Source organism: Tachypleus tridentatus, chromosome 2 (assembly GCF_004210375.1).
Source record: "Tachypleus tridentatus isolate NWPU-2018 chromosome 2, ASM421037v1, whole genome shotgun sequence".
Classification (NCBI taxonomy): domain Eukaryota; kingdom Metazoa; phylum Arthropoda; class Merostomata; order Xiphosura; family Limulidae; genus Tachypleus; species Tachypleus tridentatus.
In genome coordinates, this window is record NC_134826.1 from 46,067,877 (window position 1) to 46,091,323 (window position 23,447).

The window sequence follows — 23,447 nt, forward strand, 5'->3', positions numbered from 1 at the left end:
TTTTCAACGTAGGCTGACTTTGGCCCAGTGGCTAGCATAGGGGACGGACTCTGAATCCATGGTTCACACCCTCGCATTACAGCCAACAAAGAGAAAAATGTTTTGAAGTTGTGGGTGCGTAGGAAAATCGACGGTCTAACTCTACTATTCTAGTATATTAACTCAAAATCAGGGGCCCCTCAGCGGTATGTATGGGGACTTACAACGCTAAAATTTGGGTTTCGATACCCGTGGTGGGCAGAGCACAGAGAGCCCATTGAGTAGTTTTGTGCTTAATTCAAAACAACAACAAAATCAGGGATGAGCAATGCAGTAAAAGGCCATCTAGTAGCCTTTCGCTAAATTCAAGAGAGAAACAAACTTTCCGACGTTTGTAGTTTTTCTAATAATCAGTTAGAAAATAATAATAATAAATTGTCACTTCAGCGTTTTCAGGGTTCGGACCCCACTCCTGGCACTATATTCACAAGTTGCCCTCCAGTGGCTCAGCGGTATGTTTGCGGACTTACAACGCTAAAAACCGGCTTTCGATACCCATGGTGGGCAGAGCACAGACAGCCCATTGTGCAGCTTTGTACTTAATTCAAAACAACAACAACAGCAGCGTTTTAACAACAGGGTTATACTTTATTGCTCACAGTTAAAAAATGAGAAACTATAATATTTTTACTCGTTAGTGTTCATAACAAGGAAAATTGTTATTTTTATTAGTTCGTAACGCAAGCACTTATTTTTCATCGCCCGAGAAAACATTTATCTAACTCATAATAAAGAAGATCTGAAGAGATGAATCGTGGACTTATTCAAATTAATATCGAAATTTGGAACTTCAAAGGATTGTACTTTCACTTTAAAATTTTATTTTTCAAGTTATTTTTAGTCGTCTTTTCTTTTTTAGTAATATGAAAATGTGTGTTAGCAATGGCTTAAAATGGTATTTTGAAACATTTCTGGGTGGGAATTTTAAGCGAGTGAACTAACATTTCAATGAATAAAACATTAATACATTAATACTGTGCAGATTCAGCAAGTCCTGTACGTGTAAGGAATACGGATTCTGCTTCATATTAATGTCTTATGTGTTTTATCATATCTTTGTTTTTCGTGAAACAATACGCTTATTTGTGATGTCGAGAAAACCCACTTGTAGAGAAATATATATGCAAAAACGGCTCGTTTGGGTTGAGAAAATATTTTACTTAGAAGAGCGAACAACGTTTCGACCTTCTTCGGTCATCGTCAGGTTCACAAAGGAAAGAGGTAACTGACCGGAAGCTGACCACATGTTTGGAAGGGGTTGTGTAACTGAGTGTCGGAATGTAGAGGGCGATGTTAGATGTTTGAATATATAATTTTATTTTATTATATTTAATATAGGTATAAAGGCGTTCCTTTATATTGGTTTATTTTGGGTTTAAGTTGTTGTATAAGTAAGGCTTCTTTAATTTTGCGTTTGTTTATGTTTGTTTTCTTTATTTAGTATATGAGTGTTTTCTATGGTTATGTTGTGTTTATTTGACTTGCAGTGTTCGAAAACGTGTGAAGGTGACTTTTTATGTTCTTTGAATCTGGTTTCCATTTTTCTACTTGTTTCTCCAATATAGAAGTCGTGGCAGTTATCACATTGTATTTTATAAATAATGTTGGTGTGGTGTTTGTCAGTGTAGTTTTTACATAGTATAGACCTCAGTTTTGTGCCTGGTTTTTGAATAAATTTGGTATTAACTGGAATGTCATATTTTGTTATTAGTTTTTGCCAAATGTTGGTTATTTGTCTGCTGATGTCGGGAATATGTTGTATGCAGCAGTATATGGTTTCGTGATTTTTTGATTCGTGAGATATATTTATTTTTGTTGGTTGATTTTGCTTTCTCTCTAGGTGTGTGCGTATGTTTTCTACGGTTTGTGGAGGAAACTTATTGATGTTGATGAAGTATAGTTTTATTTTGTGTAATTCATCGTTAATTTTATCTGGTAAGCATAGTTTTATGGCTGTGTTTATTTGGTTTCTTAGTATGTTGAGTTTTTGTTTTGTTTCATGTGCTGAGTCCCAAGGAATATGTAGTCCAGTATGGGTGATTTTTCGGTGGATTTCTATTTTGAATTGTGTGTCGGTTCTTGTAATTTTGAGGTTAAGAAATGATATTTGATTGCTTTCTTCCTGTTCACATGTGAAGTTAATGTTGGGATGTATAGAATTAATGTGACTGAAAAAATTAAGTATGTGTTCTGTAGATCTGAATCCCGCAACCGTGTCATCTACATATCTGTACCAGTATAGTGGTGGATGTAATGCTGTGTTAATTGCTTGTGTTTCAACTTGTGTCATAAAAATATTGGCTAGAACTGGTGATACTGGGTTGCCCATGCTTAGGCCATTTGTTTGTATATAGTTGTGGTTGTTGAACTTGAAGTTTGTCTTTATCGTGGTGAATTCTATGAGGGTTGCTAATTGGTTACTGGGAATGTCTATAGTTGGGTTAGGGTCTCGGATATAGAGTTCTAAGGCTATCTTGCAGGCTTCAGTGGTTGGAACTTCTGTAAAGAGGGATATAGCATCGAAACTGGCCATTAAGGCTTTATGATTAAGTTGATTTAGATTAGACTTGAAATAAAAAGAGTCTTTGATGAATGAGCTGGCTGATGTTACATATTTGGAGAATGCCCATGCTATGTATTTACCAAGATTGTAATTAAACGATTCATATGTGGACATTATTGGTCGTAATGGACAATCTGGTTTATGAGGTTTGGGGATGCCGTATATTTGTGGTGTGCGTGAGTCGATCTTACGTAGGTAGGAATAAAGTGCTTGTGAAATTGTGTTGGCTTTTGTTTATTTTTAGTAGTAATTTGTTTAGTTGCGTCTCGTGTGTCTTTGTTGGATTTGTGTGTATTGGTTTAAATTTGTTCGTGTCTGATAGGATGTTCTTCATTTTTTGGATGTATTCATTCGTGTTCATTATGACTATAGCGTTACTTTTATCTGCTTTTAGATTTTTTATGTTTTTGTCTTGTTTTAGGTTTTTAATGGAATTAATGTCTCTTTTTGTAAGATTGTTTTTTAGCTTTCTGTTTTGTGAAATTATGTTGATGGTTTTGTGAGAAAATTCTTTGAAAAAATCGTTTAAGATGTTGTTTTTAGGTGTTTCTGGAAAATATAAATTTTTAAATTTACCTGGAAAGTTCGGCTGTTGGATGTCAATAAAATTATCTAAGTTGTCTTCTTTCTGTTGGTTGTTTTTGGTTGTTTCCTTGTTGTTGTTCTCTGTAGAAAGTATCACAAGTCTCCTGGCTAGGTCTTCTAAACATGTTTTGATTTCTATGGTTGGAATGCACCTAGGTGCTATTGCGAAGTTGAGTCCTTTGTTAAGTAGATGTATCTCGTCTGTGTTTAATTGTCGGTCGGATCTGTTAATTATGAGGTTAGTCAACGGTTTGTCGTGTTGGTGTCTTTTCTGTTGTTTGTATCTTAGTTTTTCTAGTTTTTTGTTGTGGCATATCTTTTTGTCTCTGTCGTTTTTAGTATTGATTTGGTTTATGTTCCGTTGTATAAGTACTTGCTTACCTTAAAATGTTTATGTGAAGAAAATTATATTATGTATTCTACACAAAATTAAAGGTGTATTTCTTTCAATGATATGTGTAAATATAACTACATTATTTACCTTCCATAAAATTAATTATATATTACTGTGTGATCATAACGTACTTTCAATTATATACCAAATATATTCTGTACTTTAGATGAATTTAAAGATGTATTCTTATGTGCTCCTTGTCTACTTTCAACTATATATCAAATATACTTTGTACTTTCTATTAATATATATATATATATTATTGTCGTACAGATTCCTGGGTTTAGTTTGATTTGTTTCTGATTTCTTCAAGTATATAAGATAACATTGCCTAATTAAGAAATATTAGAACCATTGGTCTGCTGTTCTTTTATAGAAGATTTAGGCAAAGTCTTTATGATGGATAAACGTACGTGAAACGGCCAGCACCTGTTAAGTAAATCTTGGAAAACTAATCCACAAAAGGAGCTCTGGTGGAAATGACTACGTTTCGAAAGACGCTTATTTCTGTAGTGATAGCTTTAACGTTGCGCTATTTCCCACTTGTGTTGACCCAAGTATTAGACATGAATATAAGCGCCACGTGTATATTCACTAACACTTACACATATGCTGTCACCATTCACAATTTCACAGATTTTACTTACCCGTAATCCCGCTAATTCGGCAGCAGATGGACTCTCAACTCCAGTAACATAAATCCCCAACCCGTCTTCTACTCCACCACGTATCAACAGCCCCAGAGGTAAGCCTTTTTCTACAGTTAACGTCACCTGCAGAAACACGGCTAAAACGTAAGTCAAAATCTTTGTTTAAGTAGACAAACCAAAAATGATTGTGTGAGAGAAATCAAAGCCTGAAACATAATACCGCACTGAATGAACATATAAGATAAACTGATTTAGATCTTCCACAAGGTTGACCTACTTGAAGAAGTGAAAGAAAAAAAAATGTGAGGAACAATATAAACGGAAAGTTTTGTTTTAATTTTAAGTATTCGTTACAACGTTTACGATTTTAATATTAATTCCTTACAGATACAGATATATATCATGAGATACGGCAAAATAAATATCAAATGTGGCTTGTCCTTTCAGTCTTCTCAGCCTCGAGTTTAGTATAGAACTTCCCAAGCAAATTTAAAATGAAATAAAAATCCGGGTGAAAAAAAATGCAATTTTTTTTCCACCAGCGTACCTGAGTGAAATGTACAATTGGAACACTGAAAGTTCATGTTATAGCCTTAGACATAGAACTGATAAAAGGTAAGACTGCCAAAAGTGATAAGGCCTGGCATGGCCAGGTGGTTAAGACATTCGACTTGTAATCTGAGGGTCACGGGTTCGAATCCCCGTCACACTAAACATACTCGCCCTTTCATCAGTAGAGCCGTTACAGTGTGATGGTCAATCCCACTATTCGTTGGTAAAAGAGTAGCCCAAGGGTTGGCGGTGGGTGGTGATGACTAGCTGTCTTCCCTCTAGTTTTACACTGCTAAATTAGGGACGGCTAGCGCCGATAGCCCTCGAATAGCTTTACGCGAAATTCAAAACAAACCAAACCAAAAGTGATAATGTGGAATGCTAGTCTTCAAGCTCAAAATTCACCATTCCTTCTTTCATGGAAACTAGAAAAAAAAATAAAGTATAAAAATAAGCGGTCCAACCCATAAGCTCTGCATGAATACAAAGCAAAATATTTCATGCTTAGGCCGGACGTTGTCTAATGATTAACTTGTTACCCAGGCTGAGAACCCAAGAATTCATGGTTAGCGACCTCTTACTGCATAAAGTGCTCCACACTTACAATAGAGAGAAGGGAGGGGTCAAATGTCTGTTGGATCAGACAATTGCAACCCATAAATTTGCAGTTGGTGTTGTTAACTAGATGTTACTCTGTTTTATCAATTCAAAATTAGGGACATATGTGTGATTAGTCCATATGCGGCTCTGTGCTAAATTCTGTAACAAAAACAAACTAACAAACCGATATCGCGTAAAGTGTCAAAATTTGGACGAAACAAAACAAAAGCCATCTGTAAAACTATGGCCCCTGCTGCTAGGCAAAACTTGAGTTGATAGTAACTTGAACATTATTATGAGTGTGGTTGTGTTGATTCTAATAGTAAAACTACTTGAACTGATTCGTACATCGATTACGTTACTGATCTGCTTTAGTGGATTTAGACTTGTTTCACCAATCATGTTGTCGTGTTACTTGCTTACTTTATCTGTTTTAGACGTATTCTACCAATTACGTTACTAGGGAGATTAATATATGTAATTATACCCACTGTCTTTTTTTTTTTTTCATTGTGTTCATGACATTATTTTCAAACAGATAAAGATAAAACGTGACGGGTGTGTGTGTGTGTTTTCTTATAGCAAAGCCATATCGGGCTATCTGCTGAGTTTACCAATGGGAATCGAATCCCTGGATTTAGCGTTCTAAATCCGTAAACTTACCGCTGTATTAGCGGGGGACGAAACGTTCAGCCATTTTTACTGTTCTCTCGTAGTATGTAGCTCCCTAGTTTTTTCTATTTTTAATATACATGTCAGAAGAGTTTTGTTTTTATAGATTGCTTCCCCTTGTTTCTCAAGTGGGACGACGTTTCGAATTTTATACCGAAGACGGCTTTATTAAACAAATCTTTCACCATATCTACGCTACTTGAAATACCTTTAAATATAATAACAGCATAAACTGTAGGTATTTCCACGTATTAGTTAATATCAGTTCACTTAGTACGTTCAAATCTAGATGGAGAAGGAAATGAAACATATTTTACGTGATATGTCGCTGACACTTCAGTCTTGAGAACACTGCTGTGTTTCCTACTTCACAGAATACCTTACCGGACTGTAAGCTCGACAGATAAATGAAAAGTTTGTTTAAAGTGTGTAAATACATAGATATACCTGTTGAAAAATAAACCTCGAGGGTACGGCAAATAAGAAATTTAATAAGAAGGGTATAAACATTAATCTGAGCTCGAGGTTGGTGCTGAATACCTTGATGTCCTTTAAATAGAATATAAGGACAATGTAGAGGTCAGCCTAATTAATCGATCAGATAAACTGTTTAAATGACTTAGATCATGTTGACACTTGGCATAGATCATGTTGACACTTGGCATAAATCATGTTGAACGTCTTGTCCAAATGTGCAACATGACTCACTAAGTTCCCTCTTGGTAGTTGATTATAGATCAGATAAAATACGTAGGCGGTGTATTGAACTTCTAGCCCAAACACGCAATTAGGGACACGCTCAATCTGAAATGAACGAACCTTATGAGATATTATTGGGATTACGGCCGAAAACATCGCTAACATCTAGATTACCCGACTAGTAAAACAATGCATTCTTGTCTTTATAAGAAGGAACGCAAACAAAGTACATTCAGATAGCTGTACTTATTACTCGGTTGACTTTTTAGGCAGGTCATTCTGATTAGAATTTAATATCAATTATCACTTCTCGGTATAATTATCGATAACATAAAATGCTTGGGTGACGGGAAGAACGACGTTTTCATTTATGTAGCACGAATCACTGAGTTACTCATAAAGTATTGATTTCACCAGTTCATTAAATGTTACATTGTTGACAAACCAACAACATTTACTATACAGATTGAACATTATATGCTTGTAACTTTTCTGTTATGACACTTTTATTGAATCTGTTCATTAACTGTATGTTTGCTCTTCTCTTGGAACGGATATGATAGTTACTATTCATAGCTGTTTCCTGTTAGGCTGTGGCAGCTCTTGAGCTCCGTAATATTCTGCAGAAATAGTAATGAAATGTACGTGTTTTTGAAAACAATAAAAATTGGTAAATTAAATATTGTACACGAATGGCTAACATAGAAAATAGAAGAAAAACGAATATTCCACGTTAATAACACGTAGGGTGCGTTTTCCACAAATGACTAATACTGCACACTTTACAGGAGTGAATTTTACTATCTGCGCTAGCTGTCCCTAATTTAGCACTGTAAAACTAGAGGGAATTTTTGGGCTACTCTTTTACCATCGAAGAGTGGGATTGACTGTCACATTATAACGCCCTCACAACTGAAAGGGCAAACATGTTTGGTGCGATGGTAATTCGAACCCGCGACCCTCAGATTACGAGTCGAGTGCCTTAACCCCCTTGGCCACGTCGGGCCTACTTCTGAGCAGAAGGTTAACTATTTGTAATTAGCTTCCAAAACAACAATTTATTTTTGAATCCCTTCTTAACACCTTTTTTGTTGTTGTTGTTTTCAGACTAATAAGTGTTTCAGGTAAAGATATAATAAGGCACGAGTAGCAACATCAAATTGAAGAAAAATAAATAATCATTTTGCTGTTTATATTTAGGGTTAGCAGTAACAGAAATTTTAATTGCTAAGGGTCAAAGAAAATTCAAGAGTATTCCTCAGATCTGTGTTTATGAAAATTACAGAGAATGAAAGCATTTCACGTAGTTTTAAATAATACATACATTATCCATGTTACGAGAATGGTGTTTGACTGGTAAGACGTGACGAATCGTTTTGCATAATTGTTCTTTAACTGGAAGTTTGTGGACAATTACTTTGCATGACTGCTATTTTTCACATTTGCAAACGAGTGCAAAGTTGTTATTTTTTATGAGAACGAGTCTAGCTTTACGAAATCAAATAATTAGCCTTTGAAGCACATACTTAAAAGATTTGGTGATTCAGCGAAAACAAGTTGTGTTAATTATGATGACGAGAAACCCACTTGAAGTAAAAATGTATTATAAAGACGGTTGGTATTAAAAATTTTATTAAAATGAAGTACAGAACAACGTTTCGACCTTTTTAGGTCATCTTGAGGTTAAGAAAGAGAGTTAGCAACTGACCTTTGCTGGATACATATTTTTTTCATTTAAAAACCAGATACAAAACTAAAGTCCATACTATGTAAAAACTACACTGACAAACACAACACCAACATTATTTATAAAATACAATGCAACAACTGCCATAATTTCTATGTTGGAGAAACAAGCAGAAAATGAAAATCAGGTTTAAAGAACTATAAAAAACTTTCACACGTTTTTCGACACTGAAAATCAAATAAACACAACATAACCAACATACTAAGTATGGAAACAAATACAAAGAAACCCTACTTATACAAGAACTTAAACAATGTAAAGGAGTATAGGACTGTTTTTTTCTTTTAGGAAAGCCACATAGGGTTATCTGCTGAGACCACCGACGGGGATTGAACAGCTGATTTTAGCGTTGTAAATCCATAGACTTATCGCTATACCAACGGGGGACATATAAAAAAACATACCTCTATACCTGTATTAATTAATTACCAAACATTTAACTGCAACGCCCCCTATAATTTCGTACCCGTTCACACTCTCATCCCAAAGACGTGTGCTCAGCAATGGTTAGTTACTAACTCTATTTGTTAACCTGAAGATGGCCTAAGAATGTTGTTCTGTATTTTATTTTAATTAAAATTTTACTACATATAACAGCTGTCTTTGTAATACATGTTGGGTTAATGCTCAAGGCTTAACAGTGTCTCATAATGGAAACGCTTAATGTGCCGATTCATATACAGTCATGTGAAAAGGTTAGGACACCCTATGAAAGCCTGTGTATTTTTGTAACATTTTTGGATATATAGATATTTAATCTCAATTTTAACAATACTGAGAGATTATAGGAATATAACTAAACAATTAAAACTGAAGAAAAGACTTTTCAAGATATTCTGTAAATGTAATTCTACAAAAATGCTTATTCTAACTGAAGAAAAAGTTAGGACACCCCCACATTTATTCCCACTTAAAATGGCTCATTTCACACACATGTGTATCACACAAGGTGCACATGATTAGAAGATCGTTACTCAGCATTTTGAATGTGGCTTGCCCAATTTAAACCTCAGACATTTAGTTTGGTGTGCTCCTCACTGTTGAAGTGAGAGTGAACACCATGGTGAGAGCAAAAGAGCTGTCTCAGGCCTTCAGAAAGAACACTGTAGCAGCTTATGAGTCTGGTAAGGGATTTAAAAAGATCACAAAGGATTTTGAAATCAACCATTCCACTGTCCGGAAAATAGTCAACAAGTGGAGGGCTTTCAAAACAACTGCCAACATGCCCAGGTCTGGTCGTCCAAGCAAGTTCACCTCGAGAGCAGACCGCAAGATGCTAAAAGAGGTCTCCAAACACCCTAATATGTCATCACAGGACCTACAGCAGGCTCTGGCTACTGTTGATGTGAAAGTGCATGCCTCTACAATCAGAAAGAGACTGCACAAGTTTAACTTGCATGGGAGGTGTGCAAGGAGGAAACCTTTGCTCTCTAAGAGGAACATCAAGGTTAGACTGAAGTTTGCCAGAGAGAATGTAGACAAAGTCGAGGACTTCTGGAATAATGTTCTTTGAACAGATGAGTCCAAAATTGAATTCACCATGTATTCTACTGTGTATCAGAGGGTGCTTGAGGATCATGTGAGACCATCTGTAAGAAAATTAAAGCTGAAGCGGAACTGAACCCTGTAACACGACAATGACCCAAAACTTACCAGTAAATCCACCAAGGACTGGTTGAAAACTAAAAAATGGAGAGTCCTGGAATGGCCGAGTCAAAGTCCAGATCTTAGTCCCATTGAGATGCTGTGGGGTGACTTGAAACGAGCTGTACATGCAAGAAACCCCTCAAACATCTCACAGCTGAAAGAATTCTGCATTGAGGAGTGGGAGAAACTTTCTTCAGACCAATGTCAGAGACTGGTAGATGGCTACAAGAAGCGTCTCACTGCAGTTATTTCAGCCAAAGGGGTAACACTAGCTATTAGGGGGTAGGGTGTCCTAACTTTTTCTTCAGTTAGAATATAAATTTTTGTAGAATTACATTTACAGAAGATCTTGAAAGTCTTTTCTTCAGTTTTAATTGTTTATTTATATTCCTATAATCTCTCGGTATTGTTAAAATTGAGATTACATATCTATATATCCATAAATGTTACAAAAATATACAGGCTTTCATAGGGTGTCCTAACTTTTTCACATGACTGTATACTAGAACATCACTGCACAACAAAGTTTTTGCTTCTTGAGCACTGTTGGGTGTTCCTTATGGATTTTTGGCTCCTGATCACGAAAATCGCATCCAAATTTGCCCATCACGTACCGTTTAATCGAAATCTTCAGTTTCACCAGGACATTACTACAATGGAAAAACGATACCAGGGCAACTGGAATCCGTTAATGCTTGCTGATTACTGTTGGACACTGCAACGTGATGCACCGGACATTGAATACAAACGAAAATCAGGAGCAAAACACTTTTAATTATGTTGAACTTAATAGCGTATTAGAAACATAAACGCAATTGAATACGTTATTGCCGGTAAACAGTTAACTGTCTATTTCTCAGAGTTCCTACGTGATTAAGCAAAACCAAAACTATATTTGTGCATACCCACCAGGTACCTGTTACAATCAGCCAAAACTTTTCAGGAAGCAAAACATTTTTAAAAAAATTGTTGTGCAGTGAATTATCAAATCTTTCAATGCTAAACATTCACATTTGTTATCAAAAGTAGTCCACTAAGCAGAAGATATTCCATGTAAATAGTGTCTTAATTTATTCTGTGGGTCTAGTTCTCAGCCTTTTTGAGCAAAGTCAGAAAATATACAGCAGTGCGCAATAGACAACGATCCAAACTTGAAAGAAGTTTTCGATGCCTTAAAAAGTTTCTAAATCTATTTATTATTGGAAACAATGTGAAATACGATTGTGCTAACATGATCTAAGCGAGTGATAGTACGTGTCGTATAAATGAATTTTATTGTTTTGTTGAAGTTGAAATATGCTGTTAAAAACAATTCTGTATATTCGTAATATATGACTTATTAACACTAAATAGGATACTTGTGCCCTGGACGAGAGTTATGTAAATTCGTGATTAATGAAAGGTTATCTTATGACATGAAAAGTTGTTTCCTTTATATATAATTAAAAAAAACAACCAAAACACCCATTAAAAACAGCAGAATACAAAATGTAAAACCGTAAATTTGAATTTATCTCCTCGTGAACCCAACAAATCTTCATGCTAAATTTGGTGAAGATCCATCAACAGGGACGAAGTAGTGTTAAAACTCGCAAAATGAAAAATTGAAAATTTGTACTTATTTCCCCATGGTCCAAATGAACTTTCACACTAACTTTGTTGAAGATCCATTCACGCCCTGCGAACTATTTAAATGGACATAAAACAGACAGTACTACTATATTTATATAGATTGCGCCAGTGCTTTGGTCCATAAAGCTTTCCTTCGAAACCATTTTTTGCATCAATCTTTATAAAGTGGCTTCATTTACGTTTTGGTCGCCTTTTCTACTAAAGAGAGCTGGAATATTTGAGCGTAAAGCCATACATAATGTTATACGAAGAGCTCTTGAGTCATTCATAATGGTTCAAGTGTTGATTTTTGTCGCCATAAAGATGATCATGACGTATCTTCAATCTCCTGGCTAAACAAAAATCTAAGTCAAGCAGACATATTACTTCCCAATAAAACAAAATTTTAGACATATATATGTGTGTATGTGCGCACACGCCTGCGTGTTTTAATTACGTGTGAAAGCATACAGTACTTTTGAGCCTTTGAGATACAATGAAAGCACCATTAAGAACTTAAGCTTTTATTGCTGTGACATTTTCACTGGAGCAGTTTTGTATCATACTTCGAGAGAGAATGTTTAACATAAAAGGTGGACAGTATTGATTTAATGATCGAAGGAGGCGTGTAAAGCCATGATCAATCAAACCCGGCAGGAACTCTTCTCTTGAGAATTAAGACATATCTTCATTCCACAAACCATTTGTTAATCTTTTACATGCAGAAGAGTGATTGTTATGTACATATTTTGTTTTAAAGGTATTCATCAGTGACATTAATGTTCATTCTTTCAAGAACCACCCGAATACGGGTGAACGAGGGTGAATTTAATTGAATTAAGGCGAACTTGAGTGAGCTAGGGTGAATTTGAGAGAGTTAGGGTGAACGTAGGTGAGTAAGAGTAAACTTGGCTGGGTTTAGGTGCACTTGAGTTAACTAGGGTATACTTTGGTGAACTAGAATGAACTAGGATGAACGTGAATGAACGAGGTTGAATTTGTGAGGATTGTAGAAATGTCAAACGTCAGCAAGACACATCTCCCTTCTCAACGCAAGTATTTAACTAACTGGAAAACTGGTGAGAAACTCCTGAAGATAAACTACGAAACCATGTGAGCTATTATAAGGTATTTGCTTGCCTGCAGAATGCAATATTCTTGTCCCAAACTACAATGGCTAATGAGTACAGACCCATGTATGATTTCTCTCTCAGGTGATTTCAAAACCAACCTTGTTTGCACGTGGCGGACTAGCCAATACTTTCAATAAAAATGTTCCTCCCTATTTATTATAAAAAAGAAAATACGTGGTCATAATAAACAAGAAAAGTAACGCTCACTTCTTAAATAAGGTTTCCAACTATCTTCTAGGCACAATTACACTGATGATAAGGGTCTCCGTTTAAAAACTACACATGAGGCTCTTTTATTGTTTACAGTACATTGTTAAAACTCAGAACCTTGAAAGTAAGAAAATCAAACAGCCTAGCTGACATTAATGCACAGGATAACATGTGAACAGCTTCGTTTGTTCTTTAGTGGTAGCACTAAAATAACGTAGCACGATTGTGAAGACAAATGTGAAATATCACGAGTCTGTCGTAAGGGGCGCTTTTTATCTGTATGGAGTGTTACTTTTTTGTAATTTCTTTCATTTGTTTGTTAATTTAGGTGAAATCCTATACACGTACACGTAGAAAGAAACCTATTTAGCAAAACGAGTATTGTTTTGTTTGTGTGTTGTTTTTTTTAATTTCGCGCAAAGCTACACGAGAGCTATCCGCACTAGCTGTCCTTAATTTAGCAGTGTAAGACCAGAGGGAAGGCAGCTAGTCATTACCACTCACCGCCAACTCTTGAGCTACTCTTTTACCAACGAATAGTGGGATTGACCATCACATTATAACGCCCTCACGGCTGAAAGGGCGAGCATGTTTGGTGCGACAGGAGCAATACGAGTAGTGGGTGTTTTTTTTATATTTTGTAGTTTGGGGATATTACTGTTAAGCCTAACACTGTGAAGAGCAAGCTTTGAATATTTTATAGGTTCGGTATTAACTGTATTCCCCCAAAAGCTCAATGATAAATTTGACGGCTTACAACGTTAATAATCGAAGTTCGATACTTTCCGTTGGCATAACACAGACAGCCCATCATGTAGCTTTACATTATTCAGAAACAAATTAATTTTATATAAGCTTTCTAAAATCATTGATAACATAATTATTATTAAAAATGATAGTTATCACAAACAACGTTATTTAGTTTTGGATAGAATTTGTTTGTTTTCCACAAACACTTGTACGAAGTATTTGTATTATTAATAAAATGGTAGGTAAATATATTCGTATACAAGACACACACACATACATATATATATATACATGTATGTATAAAATAGCAGTATTTTTTGTCAACAAGCAAAATCAATATCAGCAAATGTTCATTGTGGGCAGAACTTCTGAGTCGTTGCTTGATGTTTTATGTATTCAGTTACATAAAACCAAGGCGTTAAATTCAGTAACGTAGAATTAAGGTGTTAAAAGAGTCTGATATATAATTTGTACCACTAGTATATGAAACTTATGTGTGATTGTATTTGTGAGCGACCATTTGTCAATTTCTGTAGCTGTATTTTGGGCTTTGTGCAATTGTGTTTGTGTATCCAATAAAAACAATTTAACCAAACTGATCAACAAATGTATCTCAGATATCAGCAGTAATTATAAAAACCTCATCTTATTTTATATCTAATTTCCATGGCTTTGCTTATCCTTCTAAATGCCTCGCCATCTTCCGTGGCTCAGAGGTAATTCTGATGGCTTATTACGCTAAAACTTCGCTTTACACGCGGCGGGCTATCCGTACAGTGCCCGGACAAACGGAAATTAGGCTCACATAAACATCGATAAATGGAATTATTTATTTGTAAATATTCTTCTGCAGTTTACGTCCGATTCGGGTGAAACTTTGCACTGTTTTTGAACATCATGATATAAAGTTTCTAACAAAGTTTCATTACAATTGGGTCTCTTATAAAAAAAAGTTTATTTAGGGCACGTGTCCAATTATTCTAAAAAATAAGCCAATAACAACTTTATATCGTACCAAAATGGAAACGTTTATAAGATAGACCTTTGTTAAAAACAATAGAACTTTATTTCACAACATTTTTTTTCCCTAAACTTCTTTAATGGAGAACATCCACTGGCACAGCGGTATGTCTACTGACTTATAACGCTGCAAATCGGGTTTCAATAGACGTGCTGGGCAAAGCACAGACAGCTCAGTGCGTAGCCTTGTGCTTAACTCCAACCAAAACTTAATGGAAGAAAGATGAATTTATCTTCTGAAGTAATCCACTGTTCGTTATGAACTGAACTGTTCTGTAATAGAAAGAATCTGAAGTCCTTGGTACGGAGTTTGTTGCATGCACATTTGCAGAAATGTTGTAATAACTCGGTCTTTGTAAGTTACACAAGTATATACGTATTACTTCAGTATCGATATGAAGTAATATAATACATTTAAAATCACAATGCCAAATATTTTCAAACGGCAACAGTGACTTATCACAGAGAAAATCTGAAACTTTGAGAAGGAAAATTAAAGGTCAGGATGAAAGTTACAGAAAGAAATATATATAAGCTTGCTAACCTAGTTATCATGCAAGATCCAGTGAGAAGAAGCGAGGAACAAACTCGAAATAGAGAAGTACATCAAACTGCTCACCTAGATGTAGTTAGAAATCAGGAACAATTTCATGTCAGAGAATCACATGGTTCAGCTCACTAAGATCCTCACTAAACAACCGCCTGCAGGGCAGGTTTCTACTAACTATTCTTTCAATAAGTAAGTCATTCTGTAATAGAGACAAGCTTTATTTGTCTCCTGTTACAGTAGGCTGTGAAGAATGCAACCTTGCACCTTGCTTGTGTTTATGTGTTTAAGAACTAAAAAAAAATAGTTCATTTACATAAGTACTCTATGAAAATAATTAAGAGTTAAGCGTTTTGTTGAAATACAATTGTAGGTTGTTTTATCATTGAAGATCAATGTCAACAATTAAGCACTTTACAAAACTACCATTGTATGTTGTTTTATTGTCGAGAATCAACATCAAAAATTAAGCACTATACAAAACTACCATTGTATATTGTTTCATTATTGAATATCAATGCCAACAATTAAGCATTTTACAAAACTACCACTGTACGTTGTTTTATTATTGAATATTAATGCCAACAATTAAGCATTTTACAAAACTACCATTGTAAGTTGTTTTATTATTGAATATTAATGCCAACAATTAAGCATGTTACAAAACTACCATTGTACGTTGTTTTATTATTGAATATTAATGCCAACAATTAAGCATTGTACGTTGTTTTATTATTGAATATTAATGCCAACAATTAAGCATTTTACAAAACTACCATTCTACGTTGTTTTATTATTGAGGATCAATGCCAAAAATTAAGCACTTTACAAAACTACCATTGTACGCTGTTTAATTTTCAGAAATAGCTATGAGATATATTCTTTATTCGCAAGGACATTTAAACCAATAAAAACAAGATTACGTTTTTTCAATAAACCTTGGAAAGCTATAAACAAAGTGAGTTGATATCTGCTTCTAAGTTTTAATTCTTTCTTCTAATCCTAAAAACGAAAACTAACTCTATCTCTATTCAGACAGACAGATGCCAAAAGCAAAGTCTGGGATATAACGAACCTGCAGTTCTTTTTAACTCCGAAAATGATCCTAAACAGTTGCATACTTATTTTCAGAGCAAGTTTTAGCTTACCACAACGCTATTGCTTTTGTGTATAGACGCAAACAAGACGTATGATTGATGAGGAAAGGGTATCATGCTTTGTATTTCCAATGATGTATAAGCTGAAAGATTCCACACGTGCTTATACTGCGTGTTTTTCATAGCTGAGTTCTCGACTGACGTATAATATGAAAGCACTCGAATCTGAAGATTAACTGATCGTTAGTGATGGGAGAACAAGGCTGTAGATAGGCACGAATTATTTTGTTTTTAATATTTCGTTATGATTATATTAACGTAATTAGTAATTTTCCCTATTAGAAGTTTCACTGAAATAATAAGAGAACATTTCCTTACTAAACCATGACTTCAGTGATGCTATATGTAGTAAAAACAGTAAATTATATCTTTATAGAAAGATTCTGATTGGTGGTTCTTTCGCTGTATCAAAAGCAACTGTAAAACAAACAAAAGTCTCTAGCTAGATATTAATTTGAAGGCATAAACATTAATAACATTATTTTACTTAAACAAAACAAAATTATGGAACACAGTAATTTCAATTTAACTTCTGAAAAATCAGTATAAGAATATTAACTAAAAGTTGTTTATACAACTGGTGGAAAGCAACGAAAAGCTAAATTTAACTTAAAATATTTATAAAAATAAAGTTATTAAACTTTAACGTGTAATAAAAATAAATAACAAGCAGTTATCCTTTGAAATAACTTTAAAGTTTTTTTTTTATAAAAGCTTTTAATAACAAATTTAAATGTTTTTTTTATAATCCGCAATATACAGTTATACAATTAGCAAATGTGTAGATCAAGAAATATTGTCTATTTGTGATGATTCCACCGTGGGACAGCGGTAAGTCTACGGATTTACAACGCTAAAATCCGTGGTTTGATTCCGTGCGGTCATCACAGGAAATAACCCAAGATGGCTTTGCTCTAAAACAAACTTGTAGCGAGGAGAGAAAATTCACTGAACAGTTAGCTTGTTTGTTTTGGAATTTCGCACAAAGCTACTCGAGGGCTATCTGTGCTAGCCGTCCCTAATTTAGCAGTGTAAGACTAGAGGGAAGGCAGCTAGTCATCACCACCCACCGCCAACTCTTGGGCTACTCTTTTACCAACGAATAGTGGGATTGACCGTCACATTATACACCCCCACGGCTGGGAGGGCGAGCATGTTTAGCGCGACGCGGGCGCGAACCCGCGACCCTCAGATTACGAGTCGCACGCCTTACGCACTTGGCCATGTCGGGCCGAAGAGTTAGCTACCTGATGATGGCTACACGAGTTATCGAAACGTTCTGATAAACTAAGAATAATCAATCCACTCAAACGATGTTTCTCTGGACGTTTGTTTAAGGAATATTGTCTGTACTACATGATGTAACGAGATAGAATCAAGAGCATCACATAAAATTTTAAACAGGAAATAATCTGTTTTACATAATATAGAAAATGGTTAAAATTACCTATAAGACATGATAAAACAATACTTGCAATATAAAAAATGAAACGATATCTGATCGAAAGACGAACACGTGATGATGCCACGTTAACCGGATAGCAAGGATGACTGGCACGTCAATAACGCTCCCCCACAGCTAAATCTGTGCGTTCAGTGACTACTGGACTATCAACTACCCATCATAAAATAGAACAATTTGTATGACATACGATAAAACAATATCTGTGTAAAGATACATAACGATATTTATGGCAGATTTAATGAACGTCGTCACAGAAAATAAAACAATCACTACGACATAGGATAGATCGATGGCTGTGATTATTGGTTGGTTGTTGTTAAACACACAGCCACACAATGGGCTATGTGTGCTGTGCCCACCATGGTCATCCAAACCTGGTTTTTTATTGAATAGTAATCCAACAGACTTACCCCCGAGCCACTGAGGACTCGATGGAGGTTTGGGGTGAAAACATCATTTTTGAGGTTAGACAGACAAATATATTAGTGTTAGGTGTATTGAGGTAGAAACAACATATGCAGAATTAGACAAACTAATATCTGAACCTACAGTGAATTGAAGTAAAAACGACATTTGGCATTAGACAGACTAACATCTGGGTGTACAGGGTTGTCGTATTATCACAAAGCGAAATTACTTCAAAAACTGATCTTTGTTTCCATAATAATATACAATTTAATTGTACGTAAATTATTATTGTTATTATTTTTCCTTCCTCAACAAACTTTAAAAAAATAAATTATTATTAACTAGAATTGTTACCGCAAACGTATTTTAGTGTTTTATTTACTTTAAAATAACTAAATGTTTTAGTGTTTAGTGAATCTTTGATAGTTCTAATCTCCAGTCAGAGATTGAAAAGTGTCTTATAAATGAATACCAATAAGATATTTCCATAGTCTGGCTTATAATAATATTATACGGAGTGTATATGGAATAATAACAGTTATTGATATGCTAAGTACATTACTAATATCAGATAACAAATCTGTAAAGTGGTGATATGTGAATAACAATTTTTTATTCTACGAATTATTTTTATTTTACCTGGATTAATCGTAACTAGTATTATACAATGGAACTTAATACTTAAATGCTTCTAAAGTAGTAACAGCTACAACAAAACAATAAGTGTATAACAATGAAAAATGTAATCTAATTCACCCACAACAATGCTTTTTGTGTGCCTTTTATAGTGAATATCACATATATTTTCTTATTAGTGATAAAGTCAAATTATGTGTTTCGTATTTCGGTTCTAAAAATTCAAAAATGATAATACACGTTATATATATTTTGCTACATATACTCATATATTTGTAGCCTGGGATGGCCAAGGGATTAGGATGCTTGACTTGCAATGTGAGGGTGGCAGGATCGAATCCCGTCATACCAAACATGCTTGCCATCTTAGCGGTGGGAGCGTTATAAAGTGATGGTCAATCCCACTATTCGTTGGTAAAAGAGCAACCCAAGAGCTGGCAGTGGGTGGTAATGACTAGGTGTCTACCCTTTAGTCTTACACTGTTAAGTTGTGATGGTTAGCGCAGAGAGCCCTCGTGTAGCTCTGTGCGAAATTAAAAAACAAACAAACAAGTATATGTTTATGTGTTTACCATAAAGTTAGTAGACTTTGTACACATGAATGACCAGTGTACTCAGTAGCCATACTACAAATATGCACGATAAAAAATCAATAATTATAGATAATTTTACTTTCACAGATAATTATCACTTACTTTCATTTGTTTCTCTGCCCAACAAACCCAAAACAAGGCAAGAAACCGTCGCTAAGATACCAAATCAGAAAGTGACCAACCTACCAAATTGTTCATCTTTTTCCTTTCTGCAGTGAAGATAATTTTACAGCTATTTTATCACTAACGTTAGTTTAAACCTAAAACCATTCTGTGTCATTGAGCAGTGTAAGATGGCATCACTTAGTCGTAAAAAATACAAGATGGAACAGAAGTTATCTTTCAACAACACAAACTATCAGTCAGAGGAGAAAACGTCACGAAACAAGTAATAGAAAAACATTTTGTAAAGGTAACATGATGAAAGGATGGCAGTTCCAGAAATAACGCAAGCTAGAATATAGGGCAAATAGAGATATACATAGATCATCCCTACATGACTTTCAAGATAGCTTCCCAGTGGCGAAGCGATACTTCTGCGCACTTACGTCACTAGAAAGCGATCTTCGGTACCTGTGGTGAGCAGAGCACAAACAGCCCATTGTGTAACTTTGTGCTTTACCACAACAAACAGATTTTCTATATTAAAATTTAACGTTACACTGTAAAATGCACTTGTCTAGACATTGTAGTTGGAAGTGATATGTACCAGACTCTTGGTATGCAGTTTGTTTATTATAGCTTAGGACTAACGTACCAATAAAACTTGATTGAGTCAAACATTTCTTGATTATTACAGGCTCTTGCTAAAAGGTCGGTCGAATTTTGTGTTCGTGCATTTTACAGTGCAACATTGAATTTTAATATTGAAAGTCATACAGTAGTAATTATAATCTATGTATATCTGTGTTATCCCGATATGCTTGTTTGCGTTCTTTTTAGCACTGCAATCCGTACATCATTTTGTATTTACAAATGTTTTTTACTTGTCACATATTTCAATGATACTTTCTAACATGAACTTTCATTTAACTTCTCCACTCGTATCAGTAAATATCAGCTTTTCTAGCAAACACGAAAGTTAAATCATAACTTTTCTAAATTCCAACGGTGTAAAATCAGTTGTCGCAACACAGTCAAGGTTAAAGTTCTTTAAAGAACCCTCCGTAATTAGTAAATGAACATCACGAACGTGTCTTCTTACAAGTCAGTAATATTAGAAACGTACACAACTAATTCATGGAACACTACGAAGTCTATCGATACTCACCGTTCTGACTCCATCTTCTAAACCTCCAAAACCACAGCGATACGAAGAATCATAGAGGAAGTCAAGCGGCGGGGAAACTGGTCTTCCTTCGCTGTCCACCCACAAGTAGTGATGAGGGTAAACACTGTGGATATTCCCTGGGTCTCGTGAAGGAATCACTGTGAGCTGCACTTTTCTACTTGTTGAATATAGAATCTACAAACAGGCATAATACAGTCTTACTACTTTTAGAATATCATAAGTCGAAAATACAAGTCCTATTCATCCTAACCAGCAGAGACCCGCAAAACAGTTGCGGCAAAATTAGTATATTTATTGCAATAGCACTTCTTTAAATACAAGACTGCTAGAAGGTTCTGGAAAATATTCCTAACCGCAGACACCAAAATCTCTAACTTTACTTATCTTGGGCTTAGTAGTAGTAGTAGTAGATTTTTTCAAGTGTGGATTATATTCGATTAAAAGACAAATTAACACTGTAGTTTGTTAAGGTTTTTACTGTTATTTAGTTAGGACTAAACTTTACCGTATTTAATGCTATCAATAAATAAAATTATATTGTTATACTATTAACCAACGTTTGTCCTTTTTCAAATGTTTGCTAAGTTTTTAATATGTTATTGTACAAAATCTCTACTAAGGTATATTTACATCTGTTGTTTACATCCGTTGAAAAGACGTGCGCGTGCTATTTCAAACATAAATTGAGTATTGTAGTAACAGATGTCTGTAAAAAGTAAAAGTCGAAAATGAACAAGATTTAAACCCCTACTTCATATTTCTCACATTTCCTTTCACGTGTTATCAAAGACTTAACATCAGCACTTTTCACATCATTTAAAAAAAAATACCAGAAAGGTAATATATAAGTTTTGTACTTCACAAGTCGACTGATACATTAACAAACCAATTTATGTCCTTAATAACCTAGGGGGTCTGAAATTTCACTTCTTCAGAAACGTTCTAATATTATTGGTAATTAATCAGTTCTCACACGAAGTTCTACAATAAACGATCAATATTTTATCACAGAAAATCGATTACCAAATTGGTTACATTTTTGTTTTAAACGGACTCGCGTTGTTTATGATAAATTAGGCTTGTGAATCTACTAAAACTAAAGTTATGAATTATAACAGCTTACATATACAAAACAATTCAACTCAGCTCCTTTTCTTCGCCCCCTTCCAGTAACACGGCGGTATGTCTATGGAATTACAACGCTAAAACCCGTGTTTCGATACCCGTGATGATCAATAACTTTGTGCTTAATTACAAACACAAATCATCTTCTTTAACTTCAAACTAAGTTTCAGAACATTGATTTCAATTTGCCCACCAATGATAAATTTCTATTATAAACTATTACAGACTGTTTACTAATTATCTTTTCGATGATTTGCTATTTTAAAAGTTCAATTAACTATTTGTGTGATAATTGATGAAGTCATGCGGTAACAATTTAGTTGGAAAGTGATATTCTAGAAATCCCATCCTCCTAATAGTCCGACCTAGTGATTTTCACCTTCGTATATAAAACTTTGGTTTTTATAACATACGCACGATGTCACAAAATGATCTAATCTGTTTTTAGTCTCTTTGGATTCTTATTCCTTACTGGCTTGTAGTGAAAAGTGAAATTTTAAAACTGCAAATCTAAAATAAATATTTTACTCTTTAAATCAGTGACATAAAATCGAACATACTTGGATCTCGTTAAACGAATATAATAATATACGTACTGATATAACTCCAAGTTTTTAAAGTTATTTTTGTTGTATTCTTTACTGCTTCTGTTTTGTGTATCTCGCGCTGATGCGTGAAAATAATCTCGCGTTTCCTGGGAAACATTCGATACATAACTGTCATGTGCGTTTTGATTTGCTCTCGTTTTACATAATAAAGAAATCGAACGTTTGCAAGTGGCTGAATTAAATACATAACTATCACGATCATTCTGATTTGCTCACACTATTTATAATGCAGAAATAGGTGACATACAGAGAGCCTACAAGAATTTATGGATAAATAAAAAAATTACTAATATGATGCAATTATTTTATATAAATTGTGTTTTATGGTAGCACTTTCGTTCTTCAATTACTACTACTGTCCATATAACATACATCAACCACAACAAATACATGTGGTAATCGCCATGTTTAACAGAATGAAGAGTGCATATCGATGTTTTAAACATTTCATTCCGAAGGTCAATCCCTGCTTAGTGTCAAAGTGTTGTTTTTCAAGTATCTTAATGGTTTGATAAACTCTAAAATAAAATAAATAGGGTTTGGTTTGATTTGAAATTCGCGCAAAGAAGCTACACGAGGGCTATCTGCGTTAGCCGTCTCTTATTTTTCAGTGTAAGACTAGAGGGAAGGCAGCTGGTCATCACCACCCACCATCAACTCTTGGGCTACTCTTTTACCAACGAATAATGGGATTAACCGTTACATTATAATGCACTCACTGCTGAAAGGGCGAGCATGCTTGATG

At 34.8% G+C, this 23,447-nt stretch overlaps 1 protein-coding gene across 1 annotated transcript in view; it reads right to left on the minus strand.

Annotated features, from left to right (window-relative positions):
* The window catches only part of LOC143242626 (whirlin-like), a 128,433-nt gene that overhangs the window by 74,735 nt on the left and 30,251 nt on the right, over positions 1–23,447 (minus strand). The window contains exons 3-4 of the mRNA XM_076486105.1: positions 20,949–21,143; positions 4,229–4,354 (exon numbers count right to left, since the gene is read on the minus strand). Coding sequence (XP_076342220.1) covers positions 4,229–4,354; positions 20,949–21,143 — 321 coding nt within the window. The remainder of the gene's footprint in view (positions 1–4,228; positions 4,355–20,948; positions 21,144–23,447) is intronic.